Source organism: Artemia sp. Qi Xiang Cuo, chromosome 16 (genome assembly GCF_049724085.1).
Source record: "Artemia sp. Qi Xiang Cuo chromosome 16, ASM4972408v1, whole genome shotgun sequence".
NCBI lineage: Eukaryota > Metazoa > Arthropoda > Branchiopoda > Anostraca > Artemiidae > Artemia > Artemia sp. Qi Xiang Cuo.
This window is the reverse complement of record NC_142809.1, coordinates 17,003,426-17,022,510: the sequence shown is the minus strand read 5'-3', so window position 1 is coordinate 17,022,510 and position 19,085 is coordinate 17,003,426. Positions and strand designations below refer to the sequence as shown.

At 35.5% G+C, this 19,085-nt stretch overlaps 1 protein-coding gene across 4 annotated transcripts in view; it reads right to left on the bottom strand.

Annotated features, from left to right (window-relative positions):
• LOC148942634 (lachesin-like) overlaps window positions 1-19,085 on the bottom strand; it is a 582,410-nt gene that overhangs the window by 264,766 nt on the left and 298,559 nt on the right. For 3 of the 4 annotated variants that reach the window (XM_089102786.1, XM_089102787.1, XM_089102789.1), the window contains exon 2: window positions 11,180-11,304. In XM_089102786.1, coding sequence (XP_088958912.1) covers window positions 11,180-11,304 — 125 coding nt within the window. Of the gene's footprint in view, window positions 1-3,122; window positions 3,153-11,179; window positions 11,305-19,085 lie in introns of those variants that run through there. The other variant, XM_089102790.1, reaches the window with a different exon arrangement.

Here is a 19,085-nt window from a genome sequence, read left to right as displayed (position 1 = left end):
CATCGTACAAAGAAGTACATGAGGCACCTTGCAACAGATACATCAAACATTACGTTCTAAACTACCTATGAGACAGTCAGCATAGCAAAATCAGAAAAATGCTTGCATGTTATAATTTTTACTTCACAAAGTGGGGGGGGCGCATCCGGAAAGTCTTTCCTAAAAGGTCCTACTTTCATCTCATACGTATGAATTTGAACAAAAACATACGTTCCACACTCTAAACACTATAATTAGAAGCGGTCTATCTTTCACCCCACAACCATATTTTCCTTGCTCAATCCAAATTCGTTCTGCCAAATTATCTATCGCAAGGGTGTTATCTAGAGATTAGTCCGATGATCTCTTTCGAGAAGTTGAAAATGCACTTTTTTGAGGCTTAAGAAATCAACTCCTTCAACAGCAAGATCTACTTATCCCGTCACTGATAGCTGGTACGCTAGCTATACAACAGATGGTACTACCGCGTACAGGGACTGTAGTAACAGTTTGTTTTGGTAACCTTGCTGAAACGGAGATCAACCCCTGGGCCCTGTATTGCCAAGAAGAGCACCAATCAACTAATAATTGATAAAGGGATCACAACTCATACATTGCTACTCAGTCATAAATTAGTGAATACACACAGTAGGTAATTGTTTGTTTGTTTTTTGTAAAAAAAATCTGCGCTTAATAACGATTAGTATGAACGTAGAAAGACCATAAACAGCAAGGCTAACTAAACATACACACAGCATAGCTTTTGTCAGGCTCTGTCAGACTGCAAAGCGTTATATCGTTGTGTTTCTTCAAGTACCACGGAGAAATGAAATTTAATTTTATGTTCTTATTAGCCAATTTAATTTCTTTATAAATTCTGCTCGTTTTAACTGTTTCTTATCTTTTTGTCATGTTGACTTATTCTGAATATTCTTATCACTTGTTTCATTTTTTTTTTATTTAGTACCCCATACATCCCACTAACTAAGTATCCAATACGTCCCAAAAGTACATAAATTAATGGAGGAAAAGAAAAACAAAGCAAAGAGAGGATAGATCGACAAATTTTGATGGTTTATGTATTTTTTTTCTGGTGACAGAGAATGATAGTTTAATTTCTTGAACTGGTCAAACGTGAACCATTTTTTAAAAAGAAGCCACTAGTTTAAAATAAAATATGTATAAATAAATGTTTTTATGTATAAAAGCCATAATGTAAAATTAGGAAAATATTGGGAATTCAATTTTAATTAAAAAAACATGCATATACAGTTAAATCTTTTTTGTTCTAGTGGGCGCTAAACTTAATAAGAAATATGGTTAAAAAACAAAAAAAAGACTAAGTAAAAAACACATGGTACCAAATAGCTTAATGAGGTGCAGCTTTCTTTTGAAAGTCTAGTTGTCCTTGGGAATGAAAAGATTTCTAATGTTTAATTTTTATATATGAAAAGTGTTGTAAAGCTTAACTAATTAGTTTCGGTTGTTTATTCTCTGGTTCAACGTGGCAAAACTAATGAAAATATGGTAATGTTCTAAAATTTCATAAGTTTTAAACAGCAAAACAAAATCTTGAAAACAGTCGTTTTTCTTAATCTGAGTTCTGAGTTCTTTATTTTACAATAAAGTTCAAAATGGTAATGAATTTTTAGTTCATACTTTTACTTCATAATTTTTGAAATAAAATATATTCTTATTTTGATGCCCTTGGTAGTTCAACTTATTATTTAGCCTTGATAAATGCACAAGGCCCAACATATCTTTGTATTTGCAGAAAAATTCCAGATTTCCGAGGTAAACCACAGCATCATCATAAGAATAATTAAGAGGCATCCGTCTTTTTTTGTAGTTCTAAGCCTGGTTTGCAAAAATATCTAACATCTTGTTCGTCTGATGAATTGCAAACCACTTAAAAACAAGGCAGCTGTCTACCATTTTTTCCATCGTCCTAATAAGGACTGTTAATTTTCTTCTCTCAGACTGCTGACAACTGTAATTCGAAGGGGTGGTTCCCAAATTTCCGAAGAATGTCATCTTAGGGACTTTTTATTAATCAATTATCTTCAGGATACACAAATTGTATGTTTGCAGAACATAAATAACTTCAAATTGCTAAAAATATTCAGTTAGACGGAGTTCGTAACAGTTTTGCGGGGTTTGGAAACACGTGGCAAGAAAATAAGACTTGTCTCAGCGATAATTAAACGTCGTTTGACGATAGTAGATACATATATGCATACATATATATATACACATATACGGGGCCTAATCATGTATACGATCATATATACTAATCGTACATATATATCTGTAGGGTGGCTGGGAAGCTCTTATGTGCCATATTTTTTCGAGCATTTTATGTCGGCAAATCTTGTCTTATTGTCGTGTAATATCTTGACTTAAGTGATCCTCTGCTTGCTTGACAAATTGAGGCCAACTTATTTTCTGAATCTTTAAAGTACTTCTGCGCTTATGCTGGATCTGAGAGATTTAGCAAACTCTCTATGATCCGGTGGCCGGCGTTTATCCTCCGGAAAATACCCCCTTCGGAAAATACCCCCATCCTGTGGAAGATAACCCCCCCCCCCCGGAAGAGCCCCTCCCCCGGAAAATACCCGCTTCGGAAAATACCGAGATTTCGGAAATTTCCGAAATCTCAGAAAATATCTCCTCAAAAAATACCTCCCCACTGTCCGGAATAAATCCCCCCCGTCCTCGCGGCTGGTTGGTCTTGGGTTTTGCTGACTTGGGTTTAATGTTACTCTTTACTTTCATAATAACAGCGTAGACCAGAACTTTTCCCAGAATTCGTAAGGGAGTAGATATCAATTTCACATTTTTAATACGTTTTTAAAAGTTTATTTTGTATCCCCCCCCTCTTTCCTTTTTAGGGGGTATATTCCGTGGTGGAGCATTTTGACGGGGGGGGGTATTTTCCACGGGGAAGGGGTGTATTTTCCGCGGGGTATTTTCCATAGCGACGGAGACCACACTGCCTCTCCATCACAAACATAAACAACAAGAAAAACAATAGGAAATTATTTTTGTAAGACAGTGGAATTCTAATTTGAATGAATATTTCGGCCTTATGTCCAAGGACCGTCCTCAGGAAAACATAAATATATAAAAGCAAAGAGACTTACAACAACATACGACCATTAAAACTAAAAAAATTTTAAAACAGTCCTAGCATCCTTACTTCAGCGAAGTTCAACCAGGACAGATGAATAAAGATAGGTGAAACAAGTGAAGTGAATTGAGGTGAAACATTCGTTGAAATGAAAGAAGAATATTTAAAAACACGTTTCCATTGCTAATCTTGCCTTTTTGGCAGCTAACCTCAGGTCTTTTTTTTGTAACTGGTTCTGTGTTAATGTATACTAGTTTTTTTAAAATATTTTGTATGATTGATTTTAATTAAATTTGTATATAGAGCATTTAGTAAATATTCCCCTAAGTCTCTATTTAGGCAAATGTTATTATTAATCTTAAGTCTGCCTTCAATTGCTTCTCGAACTACGTGTTTTATGCCTAGGTCGTCATAGGCAACGCTGTAGCGTTGCCTATAGTAAAGGCCTTACGGCTCCAATGTTTTATTATTTATTATAATTATTATTTTTTCCCAGAGGCACTTCATATGGAAGGGGTCGTCGTAAAAACTTCAAAGGGGGCTCATTCGATTGGAAATCGAGAGTTCTAGTGCCTTTTTTAATAGTCGAAAGTGATTGGAGGGCAACTAGCCCCCCCCGCCCATCATTCTCCCAAACACATCCAATAAAAATTTTGAGATAGCCATTTTGTCCAGCGTAGTTGATTTCCAGATAGAAAATATATTTTTGAGGAAGAGACTTCCCCACAACTCTCAAGGCAAGGGTTTTAAGTTATGCCCTAGGGGTATATAAGTTTTTATATGCCCTACGGGCATATAAGGTTTTTCATGGAATGAGTGGTCTTATAAGCCTTGGATGGGTCATTTGATTGGAAATTGGAAGTTACAGTTCCCTTTTTAAGAGTCAAAAGTGATCTGAGGGCAACAAGCTCCTCTCCCCGTGCCCATCATTTTTCAAAACAAATATTCAATCCAAATTTTGAGACATCTATTTTCTTCATCTTTGTTGAAAGACTCAAGAAATTATGCCTGTGATGATATCAACCCTCCACAGCCCTCAGGACAAGGGCTGTAAGGTAGGCAATTCGTTCACTAGTTACATATAGTATATGTAATTGACTTTCCATACAGATTATTATTACTTTCCAAAAAGGCAAAGGGGATTCAGGTGAGCCTTTCAGAGAATGTTGAAGGGAGTGTTGAACTAAATCGAAACACATTATATGTATATGGCTTGTCAAAAGGGCTTAACTCGGGAATGACTGAGTAACTTAATTTGAACTTTCAGGAAATGATAAGTGAGATGACCAGTTGACCAAAAAGGTAATATTTGCATGATACTGCTACTGCTACAACTACCACCACTGCTACTGCTACCACTACCACTACATATTGCATGCCACTGCGACAGCATTAAGGCGAGTCTTTCAGAGAATGTTGAAGAGAGTGCTGAAGTAAATGAAAACACGTTATGTATATATGGGTTACCAAAAGGGCTTAATTCAGGAATGACTGAGCATATTAATTTGGAACTTTCAGGAAATGAATAGGGAGATAACCAATATATATTTGTAGTATTTGCATTCAGTTAATACTACTACAACTACCGCCCTTTACTGCTGCTACTACTACTACTACCACACAACTACATTTAAAATATTGAGAGAAAATTTGAACTAAATCAAAAGAGACTATGTGCATGCACATTGTCAAAAGAGCGTATCTCAACAATGGATCTGGATATGATGTTGGAACTGTCAGAGAATGCTTAACGGGGAAGATCAATTGACCGGAAGGCAATATGTACACGATACTACAAATATTACTACCACTACCACTGCTACATTTACTACTACTACTACTACTTCAACTACGCCTTCTTTAACAACTACTTGTAAGGCGAAGACCAAAAGTTTCAGATAAAGTTTCAAGAATTATATAAACATACCAGCTATCAAAAGGAGATATCAGCGATTTCATAGCAATGGCTAATTGTAATAAGTTGAAACTTCCAAGACATGACAAAAGGGATGTTCAACTGACTAAAAGGCAACACGTTTATACTACTGCTGCTACTATTACTAGTGCCATTACATCTGTGCCATTACATCTGTGCCATTGCCATTACATCTATTACTAGTGCCATTACATTACTACTGTGACTACTATTACAGCTATGCCTAAGGGTATGAAGGTAAATTTTCAGGGAATTTGAAGGGGGGAAGGTGAACTGAATCACGAAACACCGTCTGTATGCAGGTTTTCAAAATGATATATCAACAATATGTTAGAAACAGTTTGGTGTGTGAAAATGAAACTTACAGGGTTTTTTGTGGGGGATGTTGAACTAACCAAAACTCAACATTTGCATCCTATTCCAACTGCTTTTACTAATACTAGTAATACTGTTACTACTACTACTGCCACTAAAGCTAAGGCTATTACTATTAATTTTACTGCAACTACTACTACTACTTCTACTATTAAAGCTGGTACTACTACTACTGCTACTAAAGCTAAGGGTATTAAGGCGAAAATGCTGGGGACGGAGGCATTAAAACTGTATTAAATTGAGTCGGAACACACTGTACCCAAACAAGTTGTCAAGAGGACGTATCAGCAATGCTTCAGAAGCGGCTGATGGTATTACATAAAAACTTTCAGACTTTCAGAGTTGGTTGGCGGAGATATTGAAGAAACCAAAGGCGCTAAGCGCTTAATGCTACTAATAATACTACTGCTTCTGCAGTTGTTGCTACTACGCAAGCTAAGGGTATTAAGGCGAAGCTTTGAAGGAATATTTAGGCGGATGTTGAACTAAGTCCAAACGAACTTTGAGTATGTAGATTTTTAACAGGTGACAAAGCAATGTCTCAAGAAGGACTTAAATTATTAAGTTAGAGCTTTAAGGGTAAGTTGTCACGGAGAAAGCACTATGTGTATACTATTAATCTTGCTTGTTCAGGACTTAATTATTTTGATCCCAGTTTGCCAGCCGTGGTTGACTGTTGTAGTGATAAGAAGGTTTTGCTATGTATCAGTTAACATCTAACTTTGTTAGATGTTAACGTATTAAAAATATATAAATATAGATGTTCGATACGTAAGTTAATTCGAAACTTACCTATATTTATTACTAATAAAAACGTTCGTAAATAAAACAAAAGTTTCGAGAAAGCCATTTAACCAAATAAAAGTAAAATTAATATGCAAATTTTGTTTAGATTATTTATGTACGGTGAGCCAAAATCAAACCCTGCATTAATTTAAAAACGTTCAAAAATTAAATTAAAAAAAAACAAGTTTTTTTAACTGAAAGTAAGGAGCTGATCACTAAAACTTAAAACGAACAGAAATTATCCCGTATATGAAAGGGGCTGTCCCCTCCTCAGCGCCTCGCTCTCTACGCTAAAGTTTGACTTTCTCACAACTCCATTTTTTTTACAATAAAAAACTTTAGCGTAAAGAGCGAGGCACTGAGGAGGGGACAGCCCCTTTCATATACGGAATAATTTCTGTTCGTTTTAAGTTTTCATGTCGCTCCTTACTTTTAGTTAAAAAAAACTTGTTTTTTTTTATTTAATATTTTTGAAATCGGCATAAAAATCCAATTCTTTTGATATATCTATTGATATCAAAATTCCAGTTCGTTAAAATTCCAGTTACTTACAGTTCGTTACTACGGACTGTTTGATATATATATATATATATATATATATATATATATATATATATATATATATATATATATATATATATATATATATATATATATATATATATATATATATATATATATATATATATATATATATATATATATATATATATATATATATATATATATATATATATATATATATATATATATATCAGTTGGAACTTACCCTCCAATCAAGGAGGGTCACCCTTTCACTGAGACTTTTCTGAATCAATCCTTCTTTCGACAGATTTAAAAATGGTGACCTAGAATGTTTTTTCTCCATCTTAACACCCCTCCTACTAAGAAATAGACCAATGTTGTACCAATAGATACACCAAAAATATATATATATATATATATATATATATATATATATATATATATATATATATATATATATATATATATATATATATATATATATATATATATATATATATATATATATATATGTTATATAAAGGGCAAATTCAGACTGCTAAATGGGCTAGCGATAGCCTTTTTCGGAAATAAATATTGTCTTGCATTCCCAAGGTCACAGTAAAGAGAACATATCTTTAAGGTAGAACCAAAAAAAGGAAATAAAGACGTACTACGGGATTTTGGAAAAAGAGTACTGCTTGGTGCTCCAAAGCTTGGTGGATAGTTGACATGTTTGAATGAACAGTCATTGACAAATAGTCGTTTAAAGTTTTTTTAAATTGCCCACATAACGTGTTCCTACCAAAAAAGCAAGCTATTTCAACACGCAGCGAAACAAATTAGACACCAACCAATTTCAGACGTTCAGCAATCGTCCTATACGAACAAGAAAACGCAGATGATAGAGCAGCTAAAAAAAACAAAAAGAACTGAGATACTTTTTACTACCTATCATTTTTCTAATCGCGCTTAACGGAAAGAAGACTTAGATTGCCTCTTTTTTTATATAATCTTCAATTTCTATTTTTTTTTTTTTTTTTATCATACTGTCATGGGCTGTTTTGTGCGCAATCTAACGTTAAGTGAACATTTTCGCCTTTTTGAAGGTGGGTCCCAACTCAACCCTGGCTCCTCTCTTTGAGCCACGTGACTCTGAGGTACAGGTCTGCAAACTTTTAGAGCTGCCAACGCTTTTATAGTTGACGTTGTCAATTTTACAGCTTTGCTTCTGCACCTTTATTATGTTATTAGCTGAACAAATGCTGTGGAAAAAACTAATTCTCATGTTTTTCCTACCAACGCCCTCGTTTCGCGTTCCACCAAAACTTAAGTGCATGATATTTATCAAGTGTTTCTTTAAATATTCAAGGAAAAAATTCTGATGACCCAAGATTCAGACCGAACATATGGGAATAATTTATTACAAGTGCAGCATGCGACGGTTGGCTCACTTCCAAAATCTTGTACACCGTGTGGCACGTGGTGGAGGTTTGCCAAGAGGGGTGCAAGGTGGCAGTGACGTGGCTAAATCTTATCTGCTTGTGGCATGGAGTGTGAAGGAATTAGTGGTACTGTAAGATGTAAATTAGATGGCGGAGAGTGGACAACCCCTTGGCATCGTGTTTGAGCCTGAAATGCAAATAACGCTTGAATCGTCATTGGGAGGCACAATAGCATAACTTCAGGGTGTCACAGGCTTATTCTGATATTGAAGGAAAATAAAGTTTTGTATGAGTTTACTTAATCAAAAAACACCGATAATACAATTACACTTGAAACCACTTTACCCCCCCCCCCCCCTTGGTCAGTTTCGTGTATTCAAGCTGAAAGCTGAAGCAAATGAAAACATAATTGGCATTATATTTTATAAAAGAGGCGTGAAGTCTAAAATTAAATATTGGCTGAATCCATATGTAGGTATTTTGATGAAGTTTACATCTAAGGGCTACGTAATGTTAGCAGAAGATGTACTTGGAGCTGTACTTCTGATATCTGGCTGAAGTCTCTTGGTAATCTTTCCTTCTGGGCAAGCACTTCTACTTTTGTGTCTCATTAGCCCAAATGCACAGGAAATAAACAAAAATAAAGCCCTACTAGTTCATGGCCTACTCAAATTAAATCATTTTGCTTTGGTTTTACTATCCCTGCAAGTTTATATTACTCTCTATAAATATATACTCTACTCACATATATATATATATATATATATATATATATATATATATATATATATATATATATATATATATATATATATATATATATATATATATATATATATATATATATATATATATATATATATATATATATATATATATATATATATATATATATATATATATATATATATATATATATATATATATATATATATATATATTGGGACCTTGTCTATTTGCTCCTGTAACTGTAAGTAAAATTCATCTGAGTCACTAGTATCTCCATCAGTCGGTTCTACAGGGGCGTATACTACTATAACTGATACCTTGAACTTTCTAGTCATAAAATGAGCAATTAGTGTTCTATTATTAATACCTTCCCAGCCTAAACAAGACTTAGCGGCTTCCTTATTCATCATGGACCCTACTCCCTGTCTATGTAACCCATCCTTCCTGCCTGAGTAAACAAATTCTATATCACCTAATTTCATGCTTCCTACCCCTGGGATATGAGTTTCTGAAACTCCTAATAAATACAGTTCGAATCATTTGAATTCATCAGTCAAAATTTCGATACGATAGTCATTTTTTAATGTCGTAACATTCCAAGTTCCAATTTTCATGTTCTTTAAATCATTGAAATTTTTTTCGCCTCAGGAAAAGCAATGATCCCGGATACCAGTGCAGGACGGGGATCACATATCTTCTCAAGTCTACACCGAAGTGCTTAAGCCAGATTAGAACCGGACAATAAGAAGTCCCTGGGACCTCCAAGACTGGAGGCTTTGTGCAATCCTGGGCACATCTTGGTCACAACATGGTTTTCAGCGCTTGGCGATGCTCTTCTATCAACAAGAGTCGAAATCCTGCACAGACAATCTGAAGCCTATTACCTCCGACTCATTATATATTCATGCCTACAAATATTATGCTACTACGGGGAGGCAACCCGTAATAGATAAATTAGCTAGGAAGAGGTTTTTCAGCCCAAAGACGCCCATCAAAACATACCAAGCCCAGAAGAATTGTCCATTAGTCAGAATCCCGTGCGAATGCTGTGTCGTTTACTAGGCTATAATTTCCTCGAGGGCGCCACTCCTCAAGTGGGAATAGAGTTGACCGCGAAGGTCCCCAGTCTTGCAGGTACCCCGAAAAGGTCGAGGCAGCCCTTTGCAGAGGCTGTTGTCCATAGATCTGGATCTTACGCCCCGCCACAGTTGTCCTCCTAATATATATATATATATATATATATATATATATATATATATATATATATATATATATATATATATATATATATATATATATATATATATATATATATATATATATATATATATATATATATATATATATATATATATATATATATATATATATATATATATATATATATATATTGTATTTGTACAAAACCTTACGAGAGGAAAATTTAAAAAATACTTCGGATTGAAAGTTGTCTTACGCCAGTTTATTTTTCTTTACAATTGAAAGGAAGGCACTTATATTGAAAAAAAAAATGAAAAATAGGGGTATTCTTTGTTTACGAAATAGGATTTTGTTTTTTAATTCTCATTATCATCAAAAGTCACACAGATCATTTGATTTCCATCAATGCTGGTATTCAATATTTTTCCCTGTAGCAAGATGTAACACTAATGAGCAAAAATGCAATATGAACATTCTAAAATAAGAAACAGCATGTAGCCTGTATTCTTCAAAATGGTTTACAATTACCATCGAGATTTGGACACAAGTTGAAGTTGAGCTTCAACAAAAACGAGATTACAACAGATAAAGGTATACTACTCCATTGACACCCATAGCTTTGGGGTTTCAATTATACTTTACTGAAAACACGTTCTATTTCGGATAGTTTTTCTTTTCTTAAGCTTTAGACTTACTTATTTCCTTCCTAAAGGTGAATTGCTTCACCTTATCCCTCCCACCTGATGGAAAAATATGCACCACACTTTTTATGTTCAAATTATGTTTTAAAGTAGCGAAAGAGAAGCGTCAAAACTTGAGAAACGATAAAACTTAACAACAGGGAACGCTATTCAAGCGGCGAAGATAAGAATAGATAAGAACATAATAAACATATAAAAAGCGGTCTGTATTTTTTTTTCATGAGGGGGATGGGTGGGTAATTTGAAGCAATGTGTCTTTAAGATTCAGATAAGTAAATTTTTATTACTGTTTTAAAGTAGTTTATTAATAATTTCTTAGGGTTTTCTGCAAATGGCTCCCATAGCCTTAATCATTGCCTTAGCCTCTTTTTCAATCGGATCCTAATGCACTTACTTTAAAGCTTCCAAGAGATCTGATTGAACAAGTCAAGATGGCTTCTTTCCCGACGGCAACTGTGACGTTACGAATTGGTTCAAAAAATTCTGGGATTCTCCCTTTCTTCTCGCTTACTTCAAAACCTTAAAAGATTGAAAGGTATTAGAATATAAAGGAAGCCTAATATATAAAATTTCAAATTATTAAGAGGATTTATATATCAAAAACCAAACTAGCGAATTTGGTCTAGAACATACAAAATATATCTAGCCTAGAACTGGGGCCTACAGCTCATGATCTGCAGACCACCGGGCGACTCATTTGCTAATTTCAAGTTACCCAGTCAAGTTCCAGAAACAGTAAAATATAAAAAAATACTATATAAAATGAAATGACAATCAACAGTCATTTATTTCTACAGGTTCATGTCTATTTACATATTTCTACAACAGCAAAAACATGACAAAAGACATCCCCCCGCCGTGCGATCCATGGCTCGCTTCTTTTTCTTATAAAAAAGAACCATGCAATAAAAAAGAAAAGAAAACTGATTCCAACAATCAACATTGATCAAATGCAACATGGGGTCCAAAGGCCTAACAAGGAAACAACCAAAAACTTATAAAATAAAAAAAAAGAAAATATAGATGAAGCGACACTTTTAGAACTAATATATATTAACACTACAAAAAGAATATTACCATGGACAAAAAAAAAAGCAAAATAGAGATTATTTGAAGATGTGTGGCTATAAAAGTATGGATATATCGAAAATGGTGATATATGTTGCATACTCAATGCACAAATGTAAATTACTGCCAGGACTTGCAATACTGTGCGGCAATTTTCTTCAAAGCCTAAAGATGTGAGTAAAACAACAAATGAAGATAAATCAGAATACATTGATAATCGTGCATTAAATATTGGAATAAAAACAGCATAAACAGCAAAACAGCATAAAAACAGCATTTCTTAAAGCATTCTGTGACCAGCTACCGTCATGACATATGAAGCTTTGCTGCAGCTCTTAACTTAAAATCATATACAGAAGAAGAGCTTTGGAGCAATCCTATTCATAAATTGTTCCTAACACCTATTAAATGACTTCATAAAAATAAGAAATTAATTAAGAGAGAAACAACATGTAGCTGTTAGATAGAACAGTTAGTTCAGCGTCGTGTTGAACATTTGGCCAAAAATATTGACGGACAAGTCAGAAATGTCTAGTAACATAATTAGCATTGCAGTTGATGAAATTAGGTTCACTAAAAGGCTTTTTCTAATGGAATATCATTCACCCGAACCCCCCCCTTTCATATTAGTATAATGGACATTTTTAACCAAATACAAAGTAATTGCCAGCTCCTGGCCTAAAATGAGCCTGGATTTGTGTTAGTTTTTTTTTTTACAAAATTCATAGCACGAGGCAGATTTAAACTTAGAACCAGTTATGCAACGAAGTTAATCATTTACCTAAGTTTTATCCCTTGTGTCTATGGAGTTTATTTTTAAAAGAATCAACAGGTGGATTTTCAGGGATAACATTCCTCGGGAGGCCCTTGTGCAGCCTCAAATTGAAGGAACGCTACCTCAAATTGAAGGAACTCAGCCTCAAATAGAGGTGCAGCCTCAAATTGAAGGAACGCTACCTCAAATTGAAGGAACTCAGCCTCAAATAGAGGTGCAGCCTCAAATTGAAGGAACGCTACCTCAAATTGAAGGAACGCAGCCTCAAATAGAGGTGCAGCCTCAAATTGAAGGAACGCTACTAATGAAATTAAAATTAGTGATATATACAAATTAATAACAAGCAGTTGAGGTCTGTGGGGGCGGTAGCCCATCTTGGATAGGCCTAGGTATGATTTGAAAAACGATCAGAAATTAAATTATTTTAAGTTTTTTTCAACTGAAAGTAAGGAGCAACATTAAAACTGAAAACGAACAGAAATTACTATGTATATGAGGGGGGTTGCCTCTCCTCAGTACCACGTTCTTTACGCTAAAGTTTGAATTGGTCTTAATTTCTTAATAGCTACTCCTGAAACACAAGGTTCGTGTAATGAGAAAAATAAGAAGCATTTTTAAAAGTTTCAAGAAACTCAAAAGTTTAAAGAACAATTTGATGAATAGTCGCATGTGCGGATCTGCAATTGTTATTAAATAAAAAATAATTTTTTTTATATGAAAGTAAAAAGCTGCATTAAAACTTAAAATAAACAGAAATTGTTCCTTATGCTTGTTTCGGGCTAGGGGTTGGCAATTACTTTTAGATGTGGGTTAAAACTGGTCCATAATACGTTGAATAAAGGAACGTTTGGGTTAATCATATTCAATTATAGAATAGCTTTTTAGTGAACCTAATTTCATCAACTGCAATGCTAATTATGTCACTAGACATTTTTGACCTGTCCGTCAATATTTTTGGCCAAATGGTCAAAACAACGCTGAACTGGTCTAGATAACAACTATATGTCCTTTTTTCTCTTAATTAAATAAAAAAAAACAAGTGTTTTTTAACTGAAAGTAAGGAGCGACATTAAAACTTAAAACAAACAGAAATTATTCCGTATATGAAAGAGGCTGTCCCCTCCTCAACGCCTCGCTCTTTACGCTAAAGTTTTTCATTGTTTAAAAAAAAATAGAGTTGTAAGAAAGAGTCAAACTTTAACGTAAAGAGTGAGGCATAGAGGAGGGGACAGCCCCTTTCATACACTGAATAATTTTGTCCGTTTTAAGTTTTAATGTCACTCCTTACTTTCAGTTAAAAAAAAACTTCTTTTTTTATTTAATTTTTGAATGTTTTTGAAAAAATGCAGGTTTTGATCTTGGCTCACTGTACATGAATAATTAAAACAAAATTTGCATATTAATTTACTTTTATCCGAGGTATTGACTAGGAGGTGAACCCAATCATATATGTAATATTTTCTGTTCGTTTAAAGTTTTAATGTTGCTGCTGTTGCATTTGAAAAACTTGTTTTTTTATATTTAATTTCTGATCTTTTTTTAAGTAATGCTGGGAAGTCCGGCGTCCCTTTCATAGCAATGTCCCTTCCCCCAGGAAAATTTCCTTCATGGAAAGATCCTCCCACATAACACCCGCCCCCCCCCCCACGACCCGAAAAAATCTCCCCTGAAAACGTCTGTATACTTCCCAATAACCAATACTATATGTTAACATTGGGTAAAGTTCATAGCTTTCAGCCCTCCCTCCGGGAACTTCGGGGGATTAAGTCATCCTAAAAGACATACTTATAATATTTTCGAAAATGCTGAACAGAATGGCTATCTCAAAATTTTGATCGGGTGACTTTGGAAAAAATATGAGCGTGGGAGGGGGCGTAGTTGCCCTCCATTTTTTTTGGTCACTTAAAAAGGGCACTAGAATTTTTAATTTCCATTCCAATGAGTCCTCCTACGATATTCTAGGGTCACTGGGTCAATACAATCACCCCTGGGGAAAAAAAACAAAAAAAAAACAAATAAACACGCACCCGTGATCTTTCTGATCTGGCAAAATCTGGCGTGATGTGGCAAAAAAATGCAAAATTCCACATTTTTGTAGATAGGAGCTTGAAACCTCTACAGTAGGGTTCTCTGATACGCAGAATATGATGGTGTGATTTTATTAAGGTTCTGTAATTTTCAGAGGGTCTGTCCTCCTTTTTTCGAAAATCAGCCAAATTTTCTCAGGCGCGTAACTTTTGATGGGTAGAACTTGATGAAATTTATATATTTGAAATCAGTATTAACATCTAATTATTTTGGTGTATCTATTTGTATCAAAATACCGTTTTCTAGAGTTTCGGTTACCATTGAGCCGGGTCGCTCCTTACTTACAGTTCGTTACCACGAACTGTTTGATTATTTTCTTTTTATATGCAAAGTCATCAAATAGGTTTTGAGCTATAGTAAAGAGAGGGGAATCTAGAAGGGGTCACCCCCCTTCACATATGGAACAATTTCTGATTATTTTAAGTTTTAATGCAGCTCTTTACTTTCATTAAAAGAAAAAGCTTTTTTATTTAATAACAGTTTCAGATCAAGACATGAGACTATTCATAAAACTGTTCTTTGGAAAGATCTTTAAGTTAGGAGCAACAGGGCTCAATAGTAACGGAAACTCTAAAACACGGAGTTGTAATACCGATAAATATATCAAAAGAATCGGCTTATTATGTTGATTCCAAATATAAGTGATACCCATCAAAACCAACGACCCTGAGAAAGTTTGGTTGATTTTTGAAAAAAGGGGGGAAAACTCAGTAAAAGTCAAAAGACCCTAAATTAGTTACACCATTTTATCGAGCGTATAAGAGAACTCATGGGTATAGGTTTCAACCTCCTATGGGCAAAAACATGGAATTTTGTGTTTTTTGCTTGAAGAAAGATCATGGATGCCTGTTTGTTTTGTTTTCCCATTGGTGATCGAACCGTCCCAATAGTTCTAGAATATCGGGAGAACACACGTTCGAATGGAAATCAAAAGTTCTAATGCTCTTCTCAAGTAACCAGAAAGTTTGGAAGCCAATTAGGCCCCCTCCCATAGCCTTTTTTCCTCAAAATCGTTCGATAAAATTTGGAGATAGCCAATTTGTTCAGCATAGTTGAAAGGCCAATAATTATGCCTTTGGAGATAACAAGACCCCCCAGCTCCCGGGGAAAGGTTTTTAAGCTATAAAGCATCCCTATTCATTACGTATAGTATTTGTTATTTGGAAGTATGGATACATTTTTCGGGTGGGAGGGGGGACTTTTCTTCTGGGGGGATTTTTCTACGGGGATAATTTTCTAATGGGGAGGGAAGTTTCTTGGAGGGGGGGATTTTCATTGGAAATTTTACACTGGAGTAAGTTGCAGAATTTTCGTACGAAATTCTTCTTATTTGTCTTACTTTCTCTTTTCCGAGTTAATTTTAAGCGTGGAGATGTTAGAAGCAATTGTCCGGGCTAAACTTTTATCAATCTTGGATTGTATAGAGGATCTTTCTGTGGGAAAGGGGGATTTTTCAGTGGAGATTGGGCCGGCTCGCTTGAATTGCTTAAAAAACGGTCAGAAATTAAGTAAATTTTAGTTTTTTTCAACTGAAACTGAGTTCCAACGTTGAAACTTAAAACGAACAGAATTTATCAGAGGCAACGCTATAGCGGTGCCTATAGTAAACGCCATAAGGCTTCAATGTTGTTTTTTTTTCCGAGAAGCACAATATATGGAAGGGATGGTAGTATAAACTTCGGAGGGGAATCATTTGATTGGAAACTGGAAGTTTTAGTGCTCTTTTTAAGACTAAAAAGTGATATGAGGGAAACTAGCCCCCTCCATGCCTCTTTTTCCCCGAATACATGGGATATAAATTTTGAGACAGCCATTATATTGAAAATAGTTAAAAGGTCAGATAATAAAACTCCGGTGTCAACACAACCCCCCAGGGCCCGAGGTCAGAAGTTGTAAGCTGTGCCCTGGGGGCATACATAGTTCTTACGGATGGGATGCTCGTATAAATTTCAGAAAGGGCTCCTTTGATTGGAAATTGAAAGTTCTAGTTAACTTTTTAAGAGTCAAAAGTAATCGGAGGGCAGCTAGCCCCCCCCGCCCTTTTTCCCTAAATGCATCAGATAAAAATTTCGAGATAGACATTCTGTTAAAAAACAGTTCCAAGGTCAGATAACAAAGACTCCGGCGTCGACACAACCACCCAGGGCCCAAGGGCAGAAGCTGTAAGTTATACCCTGGGGCATATATTATTCTTATGGAAGGGATGCTCGTATAAACTTCAGAGTTGGCTCATTTCATTGGAAATTGAAAGCTCTAGTTCAATTTTTGAGAGTCAAAAGTAATCGGAGGGCAGCTAGCCCCCCCCCCCTTTTTCCCTAAATGTATCAGATAAAAATTTCGAGATAGAAATTTTGTTAAAAAACAGTTCCAATGTCAGATAACAAAGACTCCGGCGTCGACACAACCACCCAGGGCCCAAGGGCAGAAGTTGTAAGTTATACCCTGGGTCATATATTGTTCTTATGGAAGGGATGCACGTATAAACTTCAGAGATGGCTCATTTCATTGGAAATTGAAAGCTCCAATTCACTTTTTAAGAGTCAAAAGTGATCAAAGGGCAGCTACTCCCCCTCCCCCCGATCTTTTCCCCTAAATTCATCATATAAAAATTTTGAGATAGCCTTTTTGTTAAAAACAGTTAGAAGGTCAGATAACAATGACTACGGTGTCGACAAAACCCCCGAGGGCCCGGGGGCAGATGCTGTAAGTTATGCCCTGGAGGCATATATGGTTCTTATGGAGGGGATGCTCGTATAAACTTTAGAGACGGTTCATTAAATTGGAAATTGAAAGTTCTAGTTCACTTTTTATGAGTCAAAAGTAATCAGAGGACAGCTAGCCTACCCCCCCCCCCCTCGACCTTTTCCCCTAAGTGCATCAGATAACAATTTTGAGATGGCCAATTTGTTAAGAATAGTTAAAAGGTCAGATAACATAACTCTGGTGTAGAAACAACCCTCCAGGGCCCGGGGACAAGTGTTGTAATTTATGCCCTGGGGGCATATATTATTCATATGAAAGGGATGCTCGTATAATGTTCAGAGAGGGTTCATTGGATTGGAAACTAAAAGTTCTAGTTCACTTTTTAAGAGTCAAAAGAGATCCAAGGGTAACTAGCCCCCCCCCCCCCCTTCTAAGGACCTTTTTCCCCAAACCCATCCGAAATGTTTTTTTGAGATAGCCGTTTTTTTTTTAAAATAGTTCAATCAGATAACAAAAACTCCGGTGTCGAAACAAACACCAGGGCCCGTGAGCAAGCGTTGTAAGTTATATCCTAAGGGCATATATGGTTCTTATGAAAGGGCTGCTCGTAAAAACTTCTTATAGGGTCCATTTGATTGGAAATTGAAAGCTCTAGTTCATTTTTAAGAGTCGAAAGTGATTGGAGGGCAGCTAGCCCCTCCACCCCACGCCCTTTTTCCCTAAATGCAGCAGATAAAATTTTGAGATAACCATTTTGTTAAAAACAATTCAAAGGTCAGATAACAAAGACTCCGATGTTGACATTACCCCCTTAAGGGCCAGGAGCAGGTGTTGTAAGTTACGCCCTGGGGGCATGTATGGTTTTTATGGAAGGGATGCTCGTATAAACTTCGGAGAGGGCTCATTTCATTTTAAATTCATAGTTCTAGTTTGCTTTTTAAGAGTCAAAAGTGATCGGAGGGCAGTTAGTCCCCCCAAACGTCCTTTTTTTCTTCAAGCGCATCAGATAAAATTTGAGATAGCCAATTTGTTAAAAATAGTTAAAAGGTCAGATAACAAAAACTCTGATGTTCAGACAACCCCCCTGGCTCAGGAGGAAGGCATTTTAAGATATGCCCTGGGGGTATATATGGTACTCATACAAGGGATATTCGTATAACCTTCAGAGAAGGTTCATTTGATTGAAAATTGAAAGTTCTAGTTCACTTTTTAAGAGTCAAAAGATATCTAAAGGCAACTAGCTCCCCCCCGCCCACGACCTTTTTTTCCCAAACCCACCCGAAAATTTTTTTGAGATAGCCATTTTTTAAAATAGTTAAAACATCAGATAGCTAAAAAACATATTTTCTATTTAGAAATCAACTACGCTGAACAAAATGGCTATCTCAAAATTTTGATTCGATGTGTTTGGGAGAATGATGCGCGCGGGGGAGGGGCTAGTTGCCCTCCAATCAATTTCGACTATTAATACGGACACTAGCCGTTTGAATTTCCAATCGAATGAGCCTTTTTTGAAGTTTCTACGACAACGCCTTCTATAAAAAACTTATATGCCCCCAGGCCATAACTTAAAACCCTTGCCCATAGGGTTGTGGGGGAGTGTCCTCCTCAAAAACATATTTTACATCTGGAAAACAACTATGTTGAACAAAATGGGTATCTCAAA